This window comes from Helianthus annuus, chromosome 11, assembly GCF_002127325.2.
Source record: "Helianthus annuus cultivar XRQ/B chromosome 11, HanXRQr2.0-SUNRISE, whole genome shotgun sequence".
Lineage (NCBI taxonomy): Eukaryota > Viridiplantae > Streptophyta > Magnoliopsida > Asterales > Asteraceae > Helianthus > Helianthus annuus.
In genome coordinates this window covers 118,145,413-118,162,753 of record NC_035443.2, presented here as the reverse complement: position 1 = coordinate 118,162,753, position 17,341 = coordinate 118,145,413, and the positions used below count along the sequence as shown (strand labels likewise).

The 17,341-nt window shown below is 42.7% G+C and overlaps 1 protein-coding gene across 2 annotated transcripts; it reads right to left on the bottom strand.

Moving 5' to 3' along the window:
- Positions 1–228: 228 nt before the first annotated feature.
- LOC110889773 (U1 small nuclear ribonucleoprotein C) lies at positions 229–5,175 on the bottom strand. Of its 2 annotated transcripts, none has more exons than XM_022137339.2 (6): positions 5,079–5,175; positions 4,819–4,852; positions 4,701–4,743; positions 1,766–1,807; positions 1,462–1,696; positions 229–618 (listed from the first exon to the last, which is right to left on the bottom strand). In XM_022137339.2, the coding sequence occupies exons 2-6, from the start codon at positions 4,824–4,826 to the stop codon at positions 365–367; spliced, it is 582 nt and encodes a 193-aa protein (XP_021993031.1). In that variant the 5' UTR covers positions 4,827–4,852; positions 5,079–5,175; the 3' UTR covers positions 229–364. The 2 variants fall into 2 exon arrangements, with proteins under 2 accessions (XP_021993031.1, XP_021993032.1); XM_022137340.2 differs by having other exon boundaries at positions 4,819–4,855; positions 5,079–5,161.
- Positions 5,176–17,341: the final 12,166 nt, after the last annotated feature.

Here is a 17,341-nt window from a genome sequence, read left to right as displayed (position 1 = left end):
CGATCAAACCCTACCGGGCACTACAGTATGGTTTTTCACCTCAATACCCATACCCAAACCTACCCGGTTTCTCTCAATACCCCATCATACCCGGAACCAGTTCCATACTCGGAACCGGGTATTAAAAAAACCTGATCTGTGCGCCTCTAATTGCAACTTGACCCAACCTGTTTTGACGCACTGAAAAATCATCCATTTAACCAAAAAAAATGTTTCGAATCCATCTGATGTGCTTATGCTCCCGCCACCACATTAGAATACATAGAAATAGAAACTGTAAATTCAAGAACACATCTCATACAAAACCAATTTCTTACAAGACCAGTTCTAGAAAAAGAAACAACAACCAGTGTTTTCAACGACATTAATGGTTAGTTTCCTGAGGTTGGGCGCTAGCATTTGGACTTTCGAAACCACCAGGTGCTGATGCTGTCGGGTTGGCTTGATACATGGTTGGAGTAAACATTGGCGGTGGTGCACCTGAAGTAGGGGTTCCTGAGCTTCCCGGGGCCATCATTGGAGCACTAACGGTTAGGGGCCTTGGGACACCGTTGTTGACCTGACCGGGCATGGATGGTGCACCAGGTGGTGCGACCATTGGCGGCATGCCAGGATATCCTGGTAGAGCAAAAAGAAGAAAAAAATAAACATGATTAAAAGCAGTTTAACAAGAATGAATATTATGTAGGGTTCATTGTTATAGATGGCGTGGCTTGAACAAAAGTTTGTTTTGAATATTTATAGATAAAATTTCAACCTATTTCCATATTTTTTTTCTAATCAACATTCAATACCTTTATGTAAAAAAGTGAACAACGAACACGAACAAGACCTTGTTCGTGTTCATTTGTTAAGGAAATATATGTGTTCACGAACTGTTCATGAACACTTACCGAACGAGACTTTCTGTTCATGTTCGTTCGTTAAAGAAATGAACGTGTTCGTGTGCGTTTGTTAATTTTAGGTAACGAATGCAAAAACGTTCATGAACACCAATGAAAACAAACGAACACAAACAAGCACTCGTAAACAAACTATATAATACATTGATACTATTGAACTCTATTAAATTTATTAGTTGTCGGAAATTTGAAGTATTTAAATAAAATATAAAAATTAAAAACACTAATGAACTATTGAACACAACAAAATGAACGAAAAACGTTCATTTAACTAAACGAATGAAATTTTTTGTTCGTGTTCGTTCATTTATTAAACAGACGAACAAAAACGAACTTCCAGTCGAACAGTTCACGACTGTTCGCTGAACGTTCGGTTCGTTTGTGCTAGTTCATTCAATTTCAAATTTGAATTTGTTAATACAATAGGAATAATACAAGTATGCAATCAACAAATATTCAATTCCAGTATGTAAACACGTGTTAATGTCCAGTGATATTAAGGTCTAGTTTCCCGACATTTAACACAATAAATTATAAGTTGCATAACTAGATACAGTACCAGGAATAGGTCTTGGCAAAGGGGCGAGTGGCCTCATTCCCGGTATGGACATCATCGGATTCCCGGGCATTGGCATCATTGGAGTAGGTAAAACCGGAAGACGAGGCCTCAGTTGGTTGTACGCAGCACCAACTTGAAACGCAGCAGCTTGCCCAAGATGCTCCTTAACCTTTAGGTCAATTAAATATTGATTTTGTTGTGCCTCGTATTGCTGATAGTAGATTCGAACATTTGCCTGTAAATGATATACATAATATGTGAGATTGTGGTATGTTGTAGTTTGAATTAAATGGAAGTACGGTACCTTGTGTTTGTACCCTGCATTGTGCTGCTTCCTTACAGAAGGCTGGAGAAAAGAAACAATTTGTCAATTACTTGGCTGCAAACGAACCGAACGAACACGAACAAGACCTTGTTCGTGTTCGTTTGTTAAGAAATATACGTGTTCGCGAACCGTTCACGAACACTTATCGAACGAGATTTTATGTTCGTGTTCGTTTGTTAAGGAAATAAACTTGTTCGTGTTCGTTTGTGTTTGTTTGTTAATTTTAGGCAACGAACAAAAACAAACGTTAACGAACGCAAATGAGCACAAACTAATGTTCACGAACACAAATGGAAACAAACGAACACAAACAATCGTTTCATGAACTGAATATATAATACACTGACACTTTTTAGATATTTAATTTGTCGGAATTTTGAAGTATTTAAATAGATATAAAAACTAAAAATACTAATGAACTATCGAACACAAACGGACACGTTACCGAACGTTCACGAACATAAACGAACGAACACGACCTCTATTCATGTTTGTTCATTTAACTAAACGAACGAAATTTCTTGTTCGTGTTCGTTTGTTTAATAAACGAACGAACACAAACGAACTTCCAGCCGAACGGTTCACGAACTGTTCGCCGAACGTTTGGTTCGTTTGCAGCCCTTACATGCTAGACGATGAATGTAAGTTGCAACATATTAAATTTGATTACAACAATTATTATTAACACTGATCCATATTTTTTATAAAGCAACTTAGGAGATTATAAATGCATGGTATGCTTTGGGATGCACTTTTGATCTGTTAATGATTTAGTTAAATTTATGGTTTTTAACATTTGAACCCGCAGCAACAAAAGATGACCAAATTGGCCAGTGTTCACATAAATGGGTTTGAAATGTTATCTTCAAGAAATGGTTGTGACTTGCTTCAACTCCTAAACCTGTCTACCAATATACCTCCACCATACCTACGCGTCCATCCATTGTTTATATCATAGTTGTTAAAAGCCATCGCCTCTTGCGCCTTAAGTCAAGACAATTGCGCTTTAATTCTCCGGGTGATGGTTCATGCGCATATTCCAACGGGATTCCTAGATTCTGGAGAGTTTCCGGCCAAATTCTCTAAATTCTGGCAAGATTCCATCTAGATTTCTACTTTTATCTAACGAAAGCTATTTTTCTACACTAATAAACTAGCATTTTATAACTTTTGGTACTAAATAGACGATATTAAATGTTATATGATAATTGATAGCTCTAGTTTTATTTTATTTGAAGAATAGCATTAATTTTCTAATATATAAAAAAATTTAAAGTTTTTTTTGTTGTGCGCTTTTTTTTCTCAGGCCCGCACTTTTTTTGCGCCTTGCGCCTAGGCCCCAGGCGAGACCTATGCGCCTTGAATGCGCCTAACGCCTTTAATAACTATGGTTTATATATTCCGCTCTGTTAAAAGAAAAGACACCCCAACCAAGATACAAGGTAAACACAATTTCTAGTTTTCTACATATCACTAAGTTTACCATTCTCTAGTGAATTATGTTAGCAAATAGCAATGCACTATAGTGGTGTAGTAAGGAACACTCTGAATTAGAGTAACTATTATGTTCTGAAAAGCCTTTCGTGCATGTGCCACAGTATGAGTAATTATGAATTTAGGATGCTACTACCGGTTGGGCATAACCCATTAGGCCATTAATCAATGTGTTCAGTTAAACTGTGACCATAGTTATCGATAGCGAATAGCGGTCAATAGCGACAGGCTACCTATATGCTACATAGCGATAGCGATGAAATAGCGCCCGCTATTTCGTGTTTAGCGATAAGGTAGTATAAAATTTTAAAAATAAAAATATAGCTATTTATAATTATATGCATATATTATAATGTTAATTTTATACTTTATATGTATAGATTTGTAAGCTTAAGAACCAAATGTAAACTGGTGAAGATAGAGGAGGTTAAATGTTAAAATACACAAACTAATTTCACTCTTTTTATGTAAAAATTTACAAGTTCAAGGATAAATGTAAACTACAGAAAGAGAGAGGGGTTAAATTGTAAAACTACACAAACTAATTTAAACCTAAAATATCTAATTCGTCACCCCATTTGTAACCTCCGCCGTCCAGATCCACCGCCGCCGTGAAATTACATAAAACAGTGGGAAAACCACCATGAACGCCATCAAAACAAGGTACCGCTTCTTTCTTTCCATCAATTTGAGCCTCTGGTTTCCCTCTTCCTCGTTTCCGGCAAAAGTTGCAGCACCGGCGCCAGAATCTGCCGTCGGATGTCGCTATTTTCACGCTATTCACTTTCAGCACCATACAACATATAGCAAAGAAGTCTCGCCTCGCCATGCTATTCGCGATAGCGGTCGCTATGGCTGGCAGCTATCGATAACTATGAATATGACTAAGACTATAATAATGTATCAAGTCGTACTGGGTTTTAAAAAGTGTGCCTAGGCGCAGGCCTCAGCGCCTTATGTCACCTGAGGCGCGTTGAAAACAGAAAGCACAGAAAAGGCGACTTTTTTGGAGTTTTTTTAGGCTGAGGGGCCCGCCTCTTGTACCTAGGCTGTTTTTATGCAGCAAACTATTGTACCTTAGGTTTTTTTGGCTTGTACATGCAGGTAAAATCATATAAAAACCTTATTAATGGCTATATTTTGGGTAGGGGTAGCTAAAAACCTATAGGACATATAAAAAAAAATTAAATGATAGCCCGCCGCTTTTGCGCATTGGTTTTAGATCTCCTCGCTTGTGCTTTTTAAAACCAAGATCACGTGTAAATAAAAATCTCATCGCGGCGATCTTTCGTCGGTAACAATAAGAATACTCAATGATAAATACCATGTAAAAGTAGATTCACAAACAAAGTTGCAATAGAACCAAATCAAACAATAACATTATTCAAACAAATAGATAGACGGACGGAGGATAACTTACAGAATCATGTGTCAAGTATGTATCGCAGTAATCACAGTAATACCTGTAAAATTCAATTCAACAGTAAGATTAAAAAACAAAACAGATTATAAAAATAAATAAATAAATAAGATCTCACCTCGGCATTGTGGAGTCCAATCTGTGTGTATGATCTGCTGACATAAAGCAGCCAAATTATTAGTAGGTTGAAATTTGAGACATCATATAAATAAAATGAATTAAAGATATGAACCCTAAAATACTGTTTGCTGCTAATAAATAAATTGGAAAACGAATATAAATTTTGTGTTCAAAGGATAAAAAAAATGAAAAACTAAGGCAAGGAGAAAGCGTATTAATTAATTAATTTATAATTTAAAACGTAAAAGATGAGCTTACGATGAGAGAGGGTACGCTAAAACCCTAGGTCGCTCGCTGGCGCTTGAGGGGGACGATGAAGGAAAGAAAGAGGGCTTTTAGATACATTATTTCAATTATTTATTTATATCGTGAGTTGCTTGTTATGGTTAATGGAGCCCTTTGGGTTTCAGAATTTACAGTTTACACCCACGTTTATGTTAATGAGTTTTCTAAGCTTTAAAAAACTGTTCGTTCAATTGTAATACAACTTTTTGGGTAAATTACACTTTTCGTCCTTTATATTTGTACCGGATTGGAACGGATAGCATTTAACTTTAATAATTACAATCACAATCCTTTAATTGGAAAACTCGTTACATCTTTCGTCCTTTAACTAAGTTAAAATTTTAAGTTAAGTCAGAACATGTGCATTGCACATGAGGGTAAATTGGTAAATATCTCTCTTCTCTATATCTCTTTCTATCTGACACCTTTCTCTTTCTCTAAACAAACTAGCAGTCACCACCTACCAGATCTTGAAGCTTGTCCTTGTTTTCAACTAACACCGCCTCTGCCATCACCTCCTGCCACCAGTCTACTACCTCCAACCTCCGGCAACCAACGCACCAGCATCTCTGAAAGCACCACCACCATCATCTCCTAAACTACCACTCACCACCGCCTGCTCTCTCTAAACTCAAAACATCAATATCGTTTATTGCCCACGCCACCGGATATATTTCACCACTGCACCCCTGCCACACCACCGTCGGGTATTACACCCAACGACCACCACAACATTCTCCGACCAATTTTTCAGACACTGGATTTGTTTCACCAGCTGCCATTCTGTCGGATTTGTTCAACCACCCACCTCCAATCTCCGGCCAATTTTTAAAATCTTTAAGATCTATTCAACCACCACCACAAACAACTGATCAACATACTTATTCAGAGTTGAAAAAAGGGGAAAAGATTGGATTTTGAAAAAGGAGCTTAGCTAATCTCAGATCTCTAGACCAAAGATTATCTGCTAGAACTCATCTAGCTTACCTTGGGCTTTTCTCACGTACAGTTTATTGGTAGAGCTTTCTCATTTACATGGTAAGGAAATAAGATTTCCATTTGTTCTTGATTCAAGGAATGGAGGAGCTTGATTGTGTGCGTTTGTTTTGAAAATTTTAGTTTAGGTGCTAACAAGAGTGAGCCTTTGAGCTGTTGTTGGAGACTAGAGAGAGCTTGTGTGTATTTCAAGTGAGAGATTTTTTTCTGAATTTATTAACATGAAAAGACATAATTGCCCTCAAATGAGATGTATGTGACATAACTTAACGTCTAAAACAAACCAGGTTAGTGTCAAAGGACCTAAGTTGTAATGGTTTTTCTAAATAAAGGATTGTGAGTGTAATTATTAAAGTTAAAGGCTATCCATTGCAATTCGATACAAACATAAAGGACGAAACGTGTAATTTACCCCAACTTTTTTTGTCATTATCGCTAACTGGCTTCAGCACTATGTTCCTGAGTCTCATTTAACAGGGGGAGGGGAAAGAAAAATTTCTCTCCTAATCTCTCCAATTTGGGAGGATGAATATATGGTCATATTTGGTCATATTTTCTTCCCTTTTCCCTCCCCTCCCCCTGTTAAATGAAACTCGGGAACATGGTTTTTCATATTTTCATCTCTTTTCCCTCCCCTCCCCCTGTTAAATGAGACTCGGGAACAGAGTGCAAAAATTCTGCAGAGTACGCACAACGCCTCGGGTTTGAAACGTATGTGTTCGTCTCATGGCAAGTTGGCAACTATAGCCATTAGGCTATATGGTGCGGGATAAACTATAAAGCCCTTAGGAGCTTTATCATGTCACGTAAACGGGGGCTTTATTGGTTAACTTGCAATAAAGTCTCCTTTAAAGCCTCCATTAACAAGTCTCACCTATTCATTCCTTTTGAATCTCTAGATGTCTTCACCAAACTCTGGATCCTCCAAGAAAGCCAAGAAGTCTAAATCAGGCTCAAAGAAGAACTCCAACAACTCCGACTCCATCTCCAAACAAGAGTTAGTGGGTTTAATCGCTGAACAAATGGCCGACCAAATGGCCAGAGTCATTCTTAACATCGTGAGTAAGATTCAACCCTCCATTGAGCAAGGTTCTGTCGAATCCAAGGTCGAGCAACCTAAAGCACCATTCCTCTTCAAGCAATTCATGGCTTGTAAACCCCTGGAATTTTCAGGCAAGGATGGTGCCACCGCATTGCTCACTTGGTTTGACGCCATGGAAATCGTGTTCCGTCAGAGTGGTTGTCCTGACAAATTACGCACCCAAAACGCTACTGGGGTGTTTCGTTCAAGGGCCCTGGACTGGTGGACCTCTGAGCAAGGCATAAGAAGAGAAGATGCCGCCCACGCTTTGCCATGGGCTGAGCTAAAGAAGATCATGAGGGAAGAATTCTGCCCTCCGCACGAACTCAGAAAGTTGGAGCATGAGTTTTGGTTCCTGAAACAAGTCGGCGATGATAACGATGGCTTAACCACCCGTTTCAAACAACTTAGCATTCTCTGTCCTAGCCAGGTCGACACCCCTGAAAAGAAAATCAACAAATACATCCACTGCTGCCCTGACTCCTTCGTGAACCTTATGGAAGCCGCTCTTCCGGCAACCATAGAGGAAACCTATCGTTTGGCTGCTCGCCTAAACAGCAACATCGTCCTTCGTAGGAACTCTGAAAAGGCTTCCTCGAAGAACGTGCACAAGCCACTGTTGAACCCTCATAATCAGCCAAAAAGAACCAGAACAAGAAGCGGAAGGCTTCTAGTAAGAATTATGCGGTTGTTACTCCGCCAAACCCTCAAGCCTTACAACCTAACCCTGCTACGCCTGCAAACGAACGAAAACCATACACTGGGATTCATCCCAAGTGTACTACTTGCAACTTTCACCATCCTACCAATGTCAACTGTCGCCATTGTACCCATTGCAATCATTTTGGCCATAACACCGCTTATTGTAAGAACAACCCCACACCACAAGCCCAGCACGCTCAGCAAGTTTAAGCCGCTCAACAAAATGTCAAACCAGCACGAGCCTGCTACAAATGTGGTGACAAAATGTCAAACCAGCACGAGCCGCTCAACAAAATGTCAAACCAGCACGCTCAACAAGTTCAAGTCCTCAGTGTCCTCAACTTAACCAGGAACAACAACAACCACCACGAGGACGAGCTTTTAACCTAAACGCAAATCAGGCGCGCAACGACAATGACGTCGTTAATGGTACGTTTCTTGTTAACCATCTTTATGCTTCGATACTTGAAGAAACACTGACCTAAACGGTAGTATCTGACTAGGACTTCAACGATCAGTGACCCGAACGATTAACTGCAAAACAGAAACACCGTTAGGACTCGTTACAGGAATGGGGTTATTCCTGTAACCACCCTCCGGCGTGAGAATAAGTCTCGGTTTATGGGAGTGAAGATGAAGAGAAAAGTTGAAAGAGAACAAGATGATCCATACTTTATACGTTTACCTCTATTTATAGTTTTGTTATTAGGGTTCCCCTAACTTAGGATGGATTCCGATAAGGTATGGATTTGCATGATCTTCCCAAAAAGTTGGAGATTTGGTTGTGTAAACTTCCATGCGAAGATGGAATATTCTAGAATAACCATTTATAATTATTCATTTATAATAAAATAGTAGGTAATGACCGGGTCGGGTTGGCCGATGCGGGTCATACCTCGTCATGCCCCCCAGTCCGAAGTTATGAAATGAATTTCATGAGATCGGACTAAGAGAAAGAAAAGTCAGTATATCCTGTTTGGTGTTAATTTCGTTGAGTATAGTGCCATTATGTTATGGGGAAATGACGGCGACAAGATAGGACGTGACAGTTAAATCATCATTGGGATGACAACTGTATTTACCCTGTTTTGACACGTATTGCCATCCGTACGCCTTTTTGAATTTGAAAAGTTGCCTGTGTATATAAGTAACACCTTTATTTGTGAGGTTTCAAATTCCATTCCCTCACATCTTTTACTTTGCACTTCCTCAATTCATCAAAAAATGGCTTCTAAAACCGGTGAATCTTCTTCTTCTGTCTCCGCCAGCACCGATGCTCTGTTCTGTAAGTGGGGTGTTACATCTTACAACAACCTTGTTCAAGACTATGGCATTAGGGCTGAATGGAATCCTGTGCTGCCATCAAAAACGGACACAGCGTTTCCAATAAAAGAGGGCAAAATCACATTATTTAGTGATTTCTTCAAATTCTGCAATTTTCGACTGCCTGTTACCAGGTTTTTTAAATTGGTACTCGATTATTACCGGATTCACATTTCCCAACTACATCCACTTGGGTTGGTGAAACTTCGCCAATTCGAATTTGCTTGTATTGCCTTAGGTCATATTCTGGAACTGGTTGTATTTAGGGCCTTCTTCGTTCTTGTGTGGAAATCCCCCTTTTTCACTTTTGACCGGAGGGATACCGATGTTTCTTGTCTTAGAGACATTCCTACCAGTTCCAGAGACAATGATTGGAAAAAGAAATTTTTCTATATTGATGCCTCTGGGATTCCCGGTGAGATGTACTGGAGAGAAAAAGGGCCGAAGGACAAGGTCAAGGATGACGGTCCTTCTGAGGACGCGTATGTGTCGAACGCCCTTTACACGAAGTTGTGTGGCCATCCTTTCGAGTGCACAATAATCCCGGAAGGTGCCCTAGTGATGGCCGGTATGAGTTTGCTGTGGCGTGATATCAAGCAGTATCCTTCCTTTCAAAGGGATGATGCAGGTATACTTTAGTGTGTTTTTTTTTTCTTTTTGTGGTCATTTGTGTTACTGTTTAGGTCATAACATTTATGTACCTTACAGGGGATTGGAGTTTATTTGACTTTATTGACCCTCCGCGGCACCTTGCATTGAGGGTCGCGGATCGCGCGCTTAACGAAGGGGATCCGGGTGTGTTGGAGATGCATTTGGAGCACTTTTTGTTGCCCGCTTTGCCAGCAGATCCTGCTGCATATATTGCTCCCCTGCCGCTCGTCCCCAGTGGCGGTGTTTCTTCCCTGGAGAAAAAACCAACCCGGATAAAAGTTACCGGGAGGAAATATACGGCGTCCGGTGCGGCCGCGTCTTCTGTTGGTGGAACAGCGCCTACCAGGGGTGACACTTCTACTCTCGTTGCGATGATGAGCCCTGGTCCAATATCGAAAAAACGGAAAACGTTTGTTCCTCCCACTTTGAGCGCGTTTGAGGCTGTACAAGTTGCTTATGCCCTGCCTCTTGGTACGTACTTGTTGTCTTCAAATATGATTATAAATTATAAGCCTCTTGTTACTGAACTTTGGCCATTTTGTATACATGTACTTCTATCGGGGCCCAGGCTGAAAATGTGACATCAACGCAATCGTCATATGCGGGGGTAGTGCTTCCCAGTCCTAACGTTAGTAGCGTTACGGAGCCTATACCTCAGGTCGGCGCTACTGCCGCCGTTAGTTGTGCCATGCCACCGCCTACACCTACCATTGCTGTGACTGTAACCGCTGGCCCAGTTTCCATATCGCTTACTTCCAGCGTTGCTCCTTCCTCTTTGTTTGACTCGCCATTGAGTATTTTTTCTGTTGCTGACAAGGAGACGCCCGCCATGCACGTTACCCAAGAGGCAACTAGTGCCGGGGGGGCCACTGCCAGTGATGCTGGAGGGTCTAGTAGCGGTATTGCTGACGATGGTACCCGCTTGGTGGATGACCTTTATTTGCCCACTATCAGCTGGGACCCTAATGCCCGGGATAAGCGCTTCCAGCCCCAATGGAAAATTGCCGAATCTTCTAGGCTACTCTTCCCCCCAGTGATTCAACACTGGATTGAGCGGGCTTATCCCCCAGCTGAAGTGGCATATGTTGAAGGTTTGAATAATGAAAACCTGATGAACTCTACTATGGCTGATTCCGTCAGTCAACCCCGGAGGTTAGCAGAGATCCGGCGTAGGTGGATGCATGATAATACCCAGCTTCACCAGGCACGTGCTACTATCCAGGAACTGAAAGATGACAAGTGCCGCTTGGAGGGTCAACTTCAGGCCGCCGGACTAAGAGAAGCTAGGTTTTTGTCGGAGAAAAACAAGGCCCAGGATGACTTAAAAAGGGTGACTGCCCATCTTGCCGAGGAGCGGATAATGTGGGCCCGCGATATAGCGGAGAAAGACCGGGTTCTTGCTCAAGCTAAAAGTGTGCAAGAGGAGCTAGAGCGTAAGGCCATTACTGAAGCTCAAAAGGTGAGATGTGAAATGTCTGCTCAGTTGAAAAAGTTCCAAATTAACACTGACTTTGTGTCTCAGGTGCAAGAGCGGTACCAGGGGTTGACTGCGGAGGTAGAGGCCTCCCATGCCAAAGCCCAGTTGCTACACGCCGAGCTGGAGGAGCAAGAAGAGAAGCTTAAAGAACTTCAAAACCATTGCGACTCCCTTCTTTCACAAAACAACGCTCTTACCCAATCCTCTGCCGCCCGCCTGAAAGAGGTGGAAAGTGCCCTAGAGCGGTCACGTGCCAAGGTGGGTGACCTGACTAGTCAACTGGCGGCTATGCAGCATGATAGGAATTGGCTGATATGTAATGGCTTAGTGGGGGTGTTTGAGTATTCCGACAATCGCCCCCTTTTACAGCTTTGATAGATCGCTTATCCGCCGCGGCGTATCAGTCTGGTCATCATGATGGCGTGTATAAGGGTTACTTGGAGTGCCAGCAGCTGGAAAAGATTGCTCCGGACTTTCATACGAAGAGGAGTAAATTTCAAGATGACATGTCTAACGCTCTAGAGGCGACATACACTGAACCGCTATCCACGTATGGGGATTTAATGGATAAAGTAAACGAGGATGGCATAGATTCGCTGCGCCTGCTGCTGGACCCCACGGAGGAGACTGAAGAAGAATAATTTTACTTTACTTTGTTTGGCATGTACTGTACTTCCTGGTGACTTTCGTAATGACACTGTTTGACTTGGATTTTGTCAAAGTATCTGTATTATCTGTTAGACATTTAAATGCTAATGTCATGATTACTGACGCCGCCGTTTTTCTGAAATGTGGCTATGTGACATGTAATGATTGTTTTTCATTAATGCTGCTAGCGTCATCTCTGTCAAAACTGTTTATCCTTTTATCCTTCTATAAATTGGGTTTGTTTTTCCTGATTTAGTAACTTGACAAAATGAGTCGGAAAGTGTACAGACAGAGGCTATCTGATATTTTCCGAGTCTTGGATGCTGCGGACGGGTTGGTCCAGTTGCACACTCCCGTAACGAAGTCGATGCTTCGGAAGAGGAGGCCACGTCATCCTGCTATTCCAACCTGGGCAAATCGAGCATGTAAAAGCATTGTTTATAAAGATCCTCAGCCGGTTGATCCTGATGTGGCGTCGTTACCAGCTGATGACTTGGAAGAGCGTTTACCAGTTGACCCTGTTCAACGTTACCATTTAGTGTACGAGCGTTGTCGCGGTGGTTATTCCAAGAAAAATTTGGTAGATGATGCGGGGATTATAGCTCCGTTAATGATTGGGGAATCAGCCGATGGCTTGGCTGTTGATCCTCCTATGTTGATTAGTGGTTGTGCGGTGCTGCATACCCCTGCAGAGGTGATGGCAACCTATTCCCACCAGTAGGTGTTTGAACATGTTCTTTTTGGTTCCCATGTGTTGGTTTTTAACAACATGGACAAGTACTTGGTTTGTTTAAGATAGGTTGTGTGCATGTGTTAAAATGCCTATCTTTTTGTAGTGGTTGATATATCTATTACCAAGATACCCGCTGTCAGCGCTGTATGTATTGACCCCATGACTTTTGTATTTGAAAATATTTTGTGTTTAAGGGTACTATTTGTGGTTTACCGTTGTGTGCAGTTATAATACGATGGTAATTTATATTGTTAAGGAATGATGAAAACCAAAAGTAAATGACTTTTATTAAATTCGAACTAAAATGAAACGAAAAGACACCGCTGTGGGTGGATTACATTTGTTTTCCAAAGAAATATTTACTCTTGCTGTTAGGAGCAAGACATTACAAATAACATTTCCTCAGTTGGGCTATGTTCCAGCTGCGCGGCACAGGGGTACCATCTAGTCTGGATAGGCGATAGGCCTCTTTGCCCAGATCTTCTTGGATGACGTAGGGGCCTTCCCAGTTCGGTCCTAGCTTGCCTAGGGGTTCCGCCCTACTTGCTTCATTATCGCGCATAACATAATCACATTCTTTGAAAGTATGCTTGGCCACTCGCTTGTTGTAGTATCTTTCTAATGACTTCTTGTATTTTGCTTCGCTGATAGCTGCTGCTTCTCGTCTTTCTTCCAGTAGGTCTAGGCTTTCCCTTAAGAACCTATCATTGTCGTCGTCTGTAGTGAGGCGGCGTAGTGACGGCAATCCCGCTTCCACGGGTATCATTGCTTCCGCGCCATAGGTTAGGTTGAAAGGGGTTTCATTATTGCTTGTCTTAGGCATTGTTCTGTGTGCCCAGAGGACATTTGGCAATTCTTCCACCCAGGAGCTTCCCTCATGACCTAATCTTCTTTTTATGCCATCCAACAGGATTCTATTCGCCTGCTCTACCTGGCCATTCCCTTGGGGGTGCGCTACTGAGGTGAAGATTTGCTGGATTTGGAGGTCGGCGCACCATTCTTGAAAAACTCTGTCTGTAAACTGTGTTCCATTGTCGCTCACCAGGTATAGCGGCAACCCAAATCGACATACTATGTGTTCCCAAAGGAACTTTTTGGCGTTATCTGCCGTTATTTTGGCCAAAGGCTTGGCTTCCACCCACTTGGTGAAGTAATCGACCGCCACGATTAAGTACCTTAGCTTTCCGGGGGCCGGTGGGAAAGGTCCAACAATATCCACGACCCATTTTTGAAAAGGCCATGCTGCTGTAACCGGTACTAGGTTGTTCTTGGGCCTGAGTGTTTGAGGAGCGAATTTCTGGCAACTACGACATTTCCTAAGTTCTATTACGGCGTCTTCGTACATCCCGGGCCAATAGTACCCGGCGTTATGGATTTTGGCCACTACCGCTCGGGGTCTGGCGTGAATGCCACACAGACCTGCATGAATCTCGCTAATCAAATACTTTGCTTCTGTTGGAGAGACACATCGCAACAGTGGTCCTAAGTAGGACTTTCAACATAGGACGCCGTTGTTGACCTCATATTGCAATGCCTTCGTTTGTATCTTCTGTGCTTCACCTTTGGCGGGAGGTAACTCCCCCTTGTCAAGGAATTTTAGCACTAGGGTGTACCAGCAGGGTTCTTCCGTTATGACAGCGGAAACATTCCGTGGTTCAATTGAGGGTGTCTGCAGTGTCTCAACTTTGACTTCTTTCTCCATACCTGAGGTGGCGAGTTTGTTGAGAGCATCTGCTATCTGGTTTTTGCCTCTGTGGATGTGGTTGAGTGTGACGTTATCAAAGGAGGCCATGAGTTCCTTCGTTTTTGCCAGGTATCTTGCCATCGATTCATCTTTGGCTTCGTATGTTTCGTTTACTTGATTGTTGACCAGTAACGAATCAACATATGCATCTACCCTTGTGGCTCCCATAGATTTTGCCATTCTTAAGCCTGCTAGTAGTGCTTCATATTCTGCTTCGTTGTTAGAACATTCGAAATCAAATCGTAAGGCATACATCAGCCTGATCTCATCTGGGCTTATTAGCATTAAACCAGCTCCAGACCCTTTTCCACTTGATGATCCGTCTGTGTATAGTTTCCAGGTCTGCCGGGCAGTGCTAGATTCCGGGATGTCCCGGATGATGGGGTCCGCTATAGCTTCTCCTTCGAGGATTTCAGCTAGGAAGTCGGCGATTACCTGCCCTTTGACTGCTGTTCTTTTTCGGTATTCGATATCCAAAGCACCTAATTCGATTGCCCATTTGGCCAGTCTTCCGGAGATCTCTGGTTTGTGCAAAATTTGCTGTAGCGGATAATTTGTCAAGACCTCCACACGATGTGCTTGAAAATATCTTTTTAGTCTCCGGGTGGCGTGAACTAGTGCTAGCACCAGTTTTTCCAAGGTTGGGTACCGCGTCTCGGGTCCCTCCAATACTCGACTGATGTAATATATGGGTGTTTGCTTCCCATCTCTTTCTACCATGAGTGCCGCGCTTACCGCATTGTGGGCGGCCGCCAGGTATATTTTAAGCACCTCATTTGGCCGTGGTGCTGTCAGCATGGGTAATCTTTCTATGAAACGTTTCATGTCTTGCAGGGCTTCTTCCGCTTCGCCGGTCCATTTGAAATTCTTTTTGTTGAGGCAATCTTTCAACGTCTTGATAAATGGCAAAGATTTCTCTGCATGCCTTGCTAAGAATCTGTTGATTGCCACTAAACGCCCATTTAATGCTTGTGCTTCTTTCAAAGTTCTTGGGGAGGGCGTCCGGTTTATTGCGGTCACCTTTTCCGGATTAGCTTTAAAACCGTCCCGGGTGACAATCACTCCTAAGAACTTCCCTTCTTCTACCCCAAAAGGGCATTTTTTCGGATTGAGTTTGATGTTGTATTCTCTAAGCTTTCGGAAAGTTTCTTCGATGCCTTCCAACATTTGTTTTTCTTCCCTGCTTTTGATCACGAGATCATCGACGTATACTTCTAAATTTCTGCCAATTTGCATTTCGAAAGCTTTGTCCATGAGTCGCTAGTAAGTAGCCCCGGCGTTTCGTAGGCCGAACGACATCTTTGTGTAACAGAAAATGCCGACGTCTGTGTGAAGCGCCGTTTTTTCCTCGTCTTCTTTGGACATCTTGATCTGATGATATCCTTTATAGCGTCTAAAAAGCATTTGTACCTGTAAGGGACCAGGGAGTCGACCTTGAGGTCCATCTCTGGTAGTGGGTACGCGTTCTTGGGGCATGCTTTATTCAGATCTTTGAAATCAATGCACATCCGCCATGTACCGTCTGGTTTCTTTACCATCACCGGGTTTGATACCCATGTGTGGTACTGTGTTTCTCTGAGAATTCCAGCCTCTACCAACTTCCTTACTTCTCTAACAACCGTTGCCCTTCGATCCGGAGCCATACTGCGTTTAGCTTGCGCGACCGGCTTAATGCCCGGAAGTGTTGCTAACTTATGTTCAGCCTTGTCGCGGGGTATTCCTGTCATTTCAGAGTGTTCGAAGGCAAATACATCGACATTCCTTCTCAGCAGTTGTTTCAAATCATTTTTAACCTCGGGAGATAGGCTGTCTCCAATTATAACCGTCTGATCTGGGTGGCATGTGCTTAATACCCATCTTTCCGGACCGATGACTCTGGTGGGGCCTTGCCGACATCTTTTGGCGTTTAGTACCTCCCCTAGTTTGTCGCGGCATACTGTTGCAATGCCTCGCGGGGTTGGGAACTTCATGAATCCTCTCGCCGTAGAAACTATAGCATCCAACTTCCCCAGAGTGAATCTTCCAATGATCACATTGTGGTATGACTCAGCGCGTACCACAAGGAAGGTTAGGAGTATGGTTCTTTCTCTGGGTTCTTGTCCAAATGTAACCGGGAAAGTGATCTGACCAATAGGGTCAACTTTTTCGCCTGTGAATCCTTTAATGGGGGCGTGCACCAATTCGAGCAGTTTTCTATCTTCTGGTTGCATTCTATTGAAACAATGCTCATAGATAAAGTCTTCTGAGCTCCCGGTGTCGACCAGGATTCGCCTCATGCGGTAATCTCCTACTGCAGCGGATATAATCAAGGCATCGGTCGTGAGGTGTAAATCCTCCATGCGAGGTTCGATAGTCATGGTCGCTAACATCCAGGGTTCGAGCGTGGAGAAACTCCGTTTTGCCCCTTTTCCCTTGTCCGCGTGTACCATATTCAATTCCCACGGTCTCTTACCCGCCGCCTTATCGTTTTCTTCCTTGACCACGGGTGGGCCCTGCTTGATATCCCTTACTAGGTGTGCCAATTTGCCCCCCTTTACAAAATACTCGATCTGCTTTTTTAGCTGAAAACAGTCGTTAGTATCATGACCGCTCCCCTTGTGGTATTCACAGTATTTACTTGTGTCTTTGTTGGGGTTATCTTTCAGCGGCTTTGGAGGATTGAACTTGAGATTCTCCGAAGCTAAGATCTCTGCCGGTGTCTTGCTCAGGTTGGGGTAGTCGGATCGAGGTTTCGAAGGCTCGCTCCTTGAATAGGTGTTTCGGTGTCTATCATACCGTGAGTCCAACTAATCATTTCTTTGGTATCGGTCTCCTCTACCCCTACCTTTAGATCCTCGCTGCTCCCTGTCTTCTTGGTTTTTTAGGACTTCCTTTTTTCTAT

Coding starts and splice junctions, on each gene's coding strand:
- LOC110889773 (XM_022137339.2), bottom strand. Junction 1,808..4,700: donor CATACTTGACACATGATTCT/GTAAGTTATCCT, acceptor TCTTTTCTCCAG/CCTTCTGTAAGGAAGCAGCA. Junction 619..1,461: donor TTTGCCAAGACCTATTCCTG/GTACTGTATCTA, acceptor TTGCTCTACCAG/GATATCCTGGCATGCCGCCA.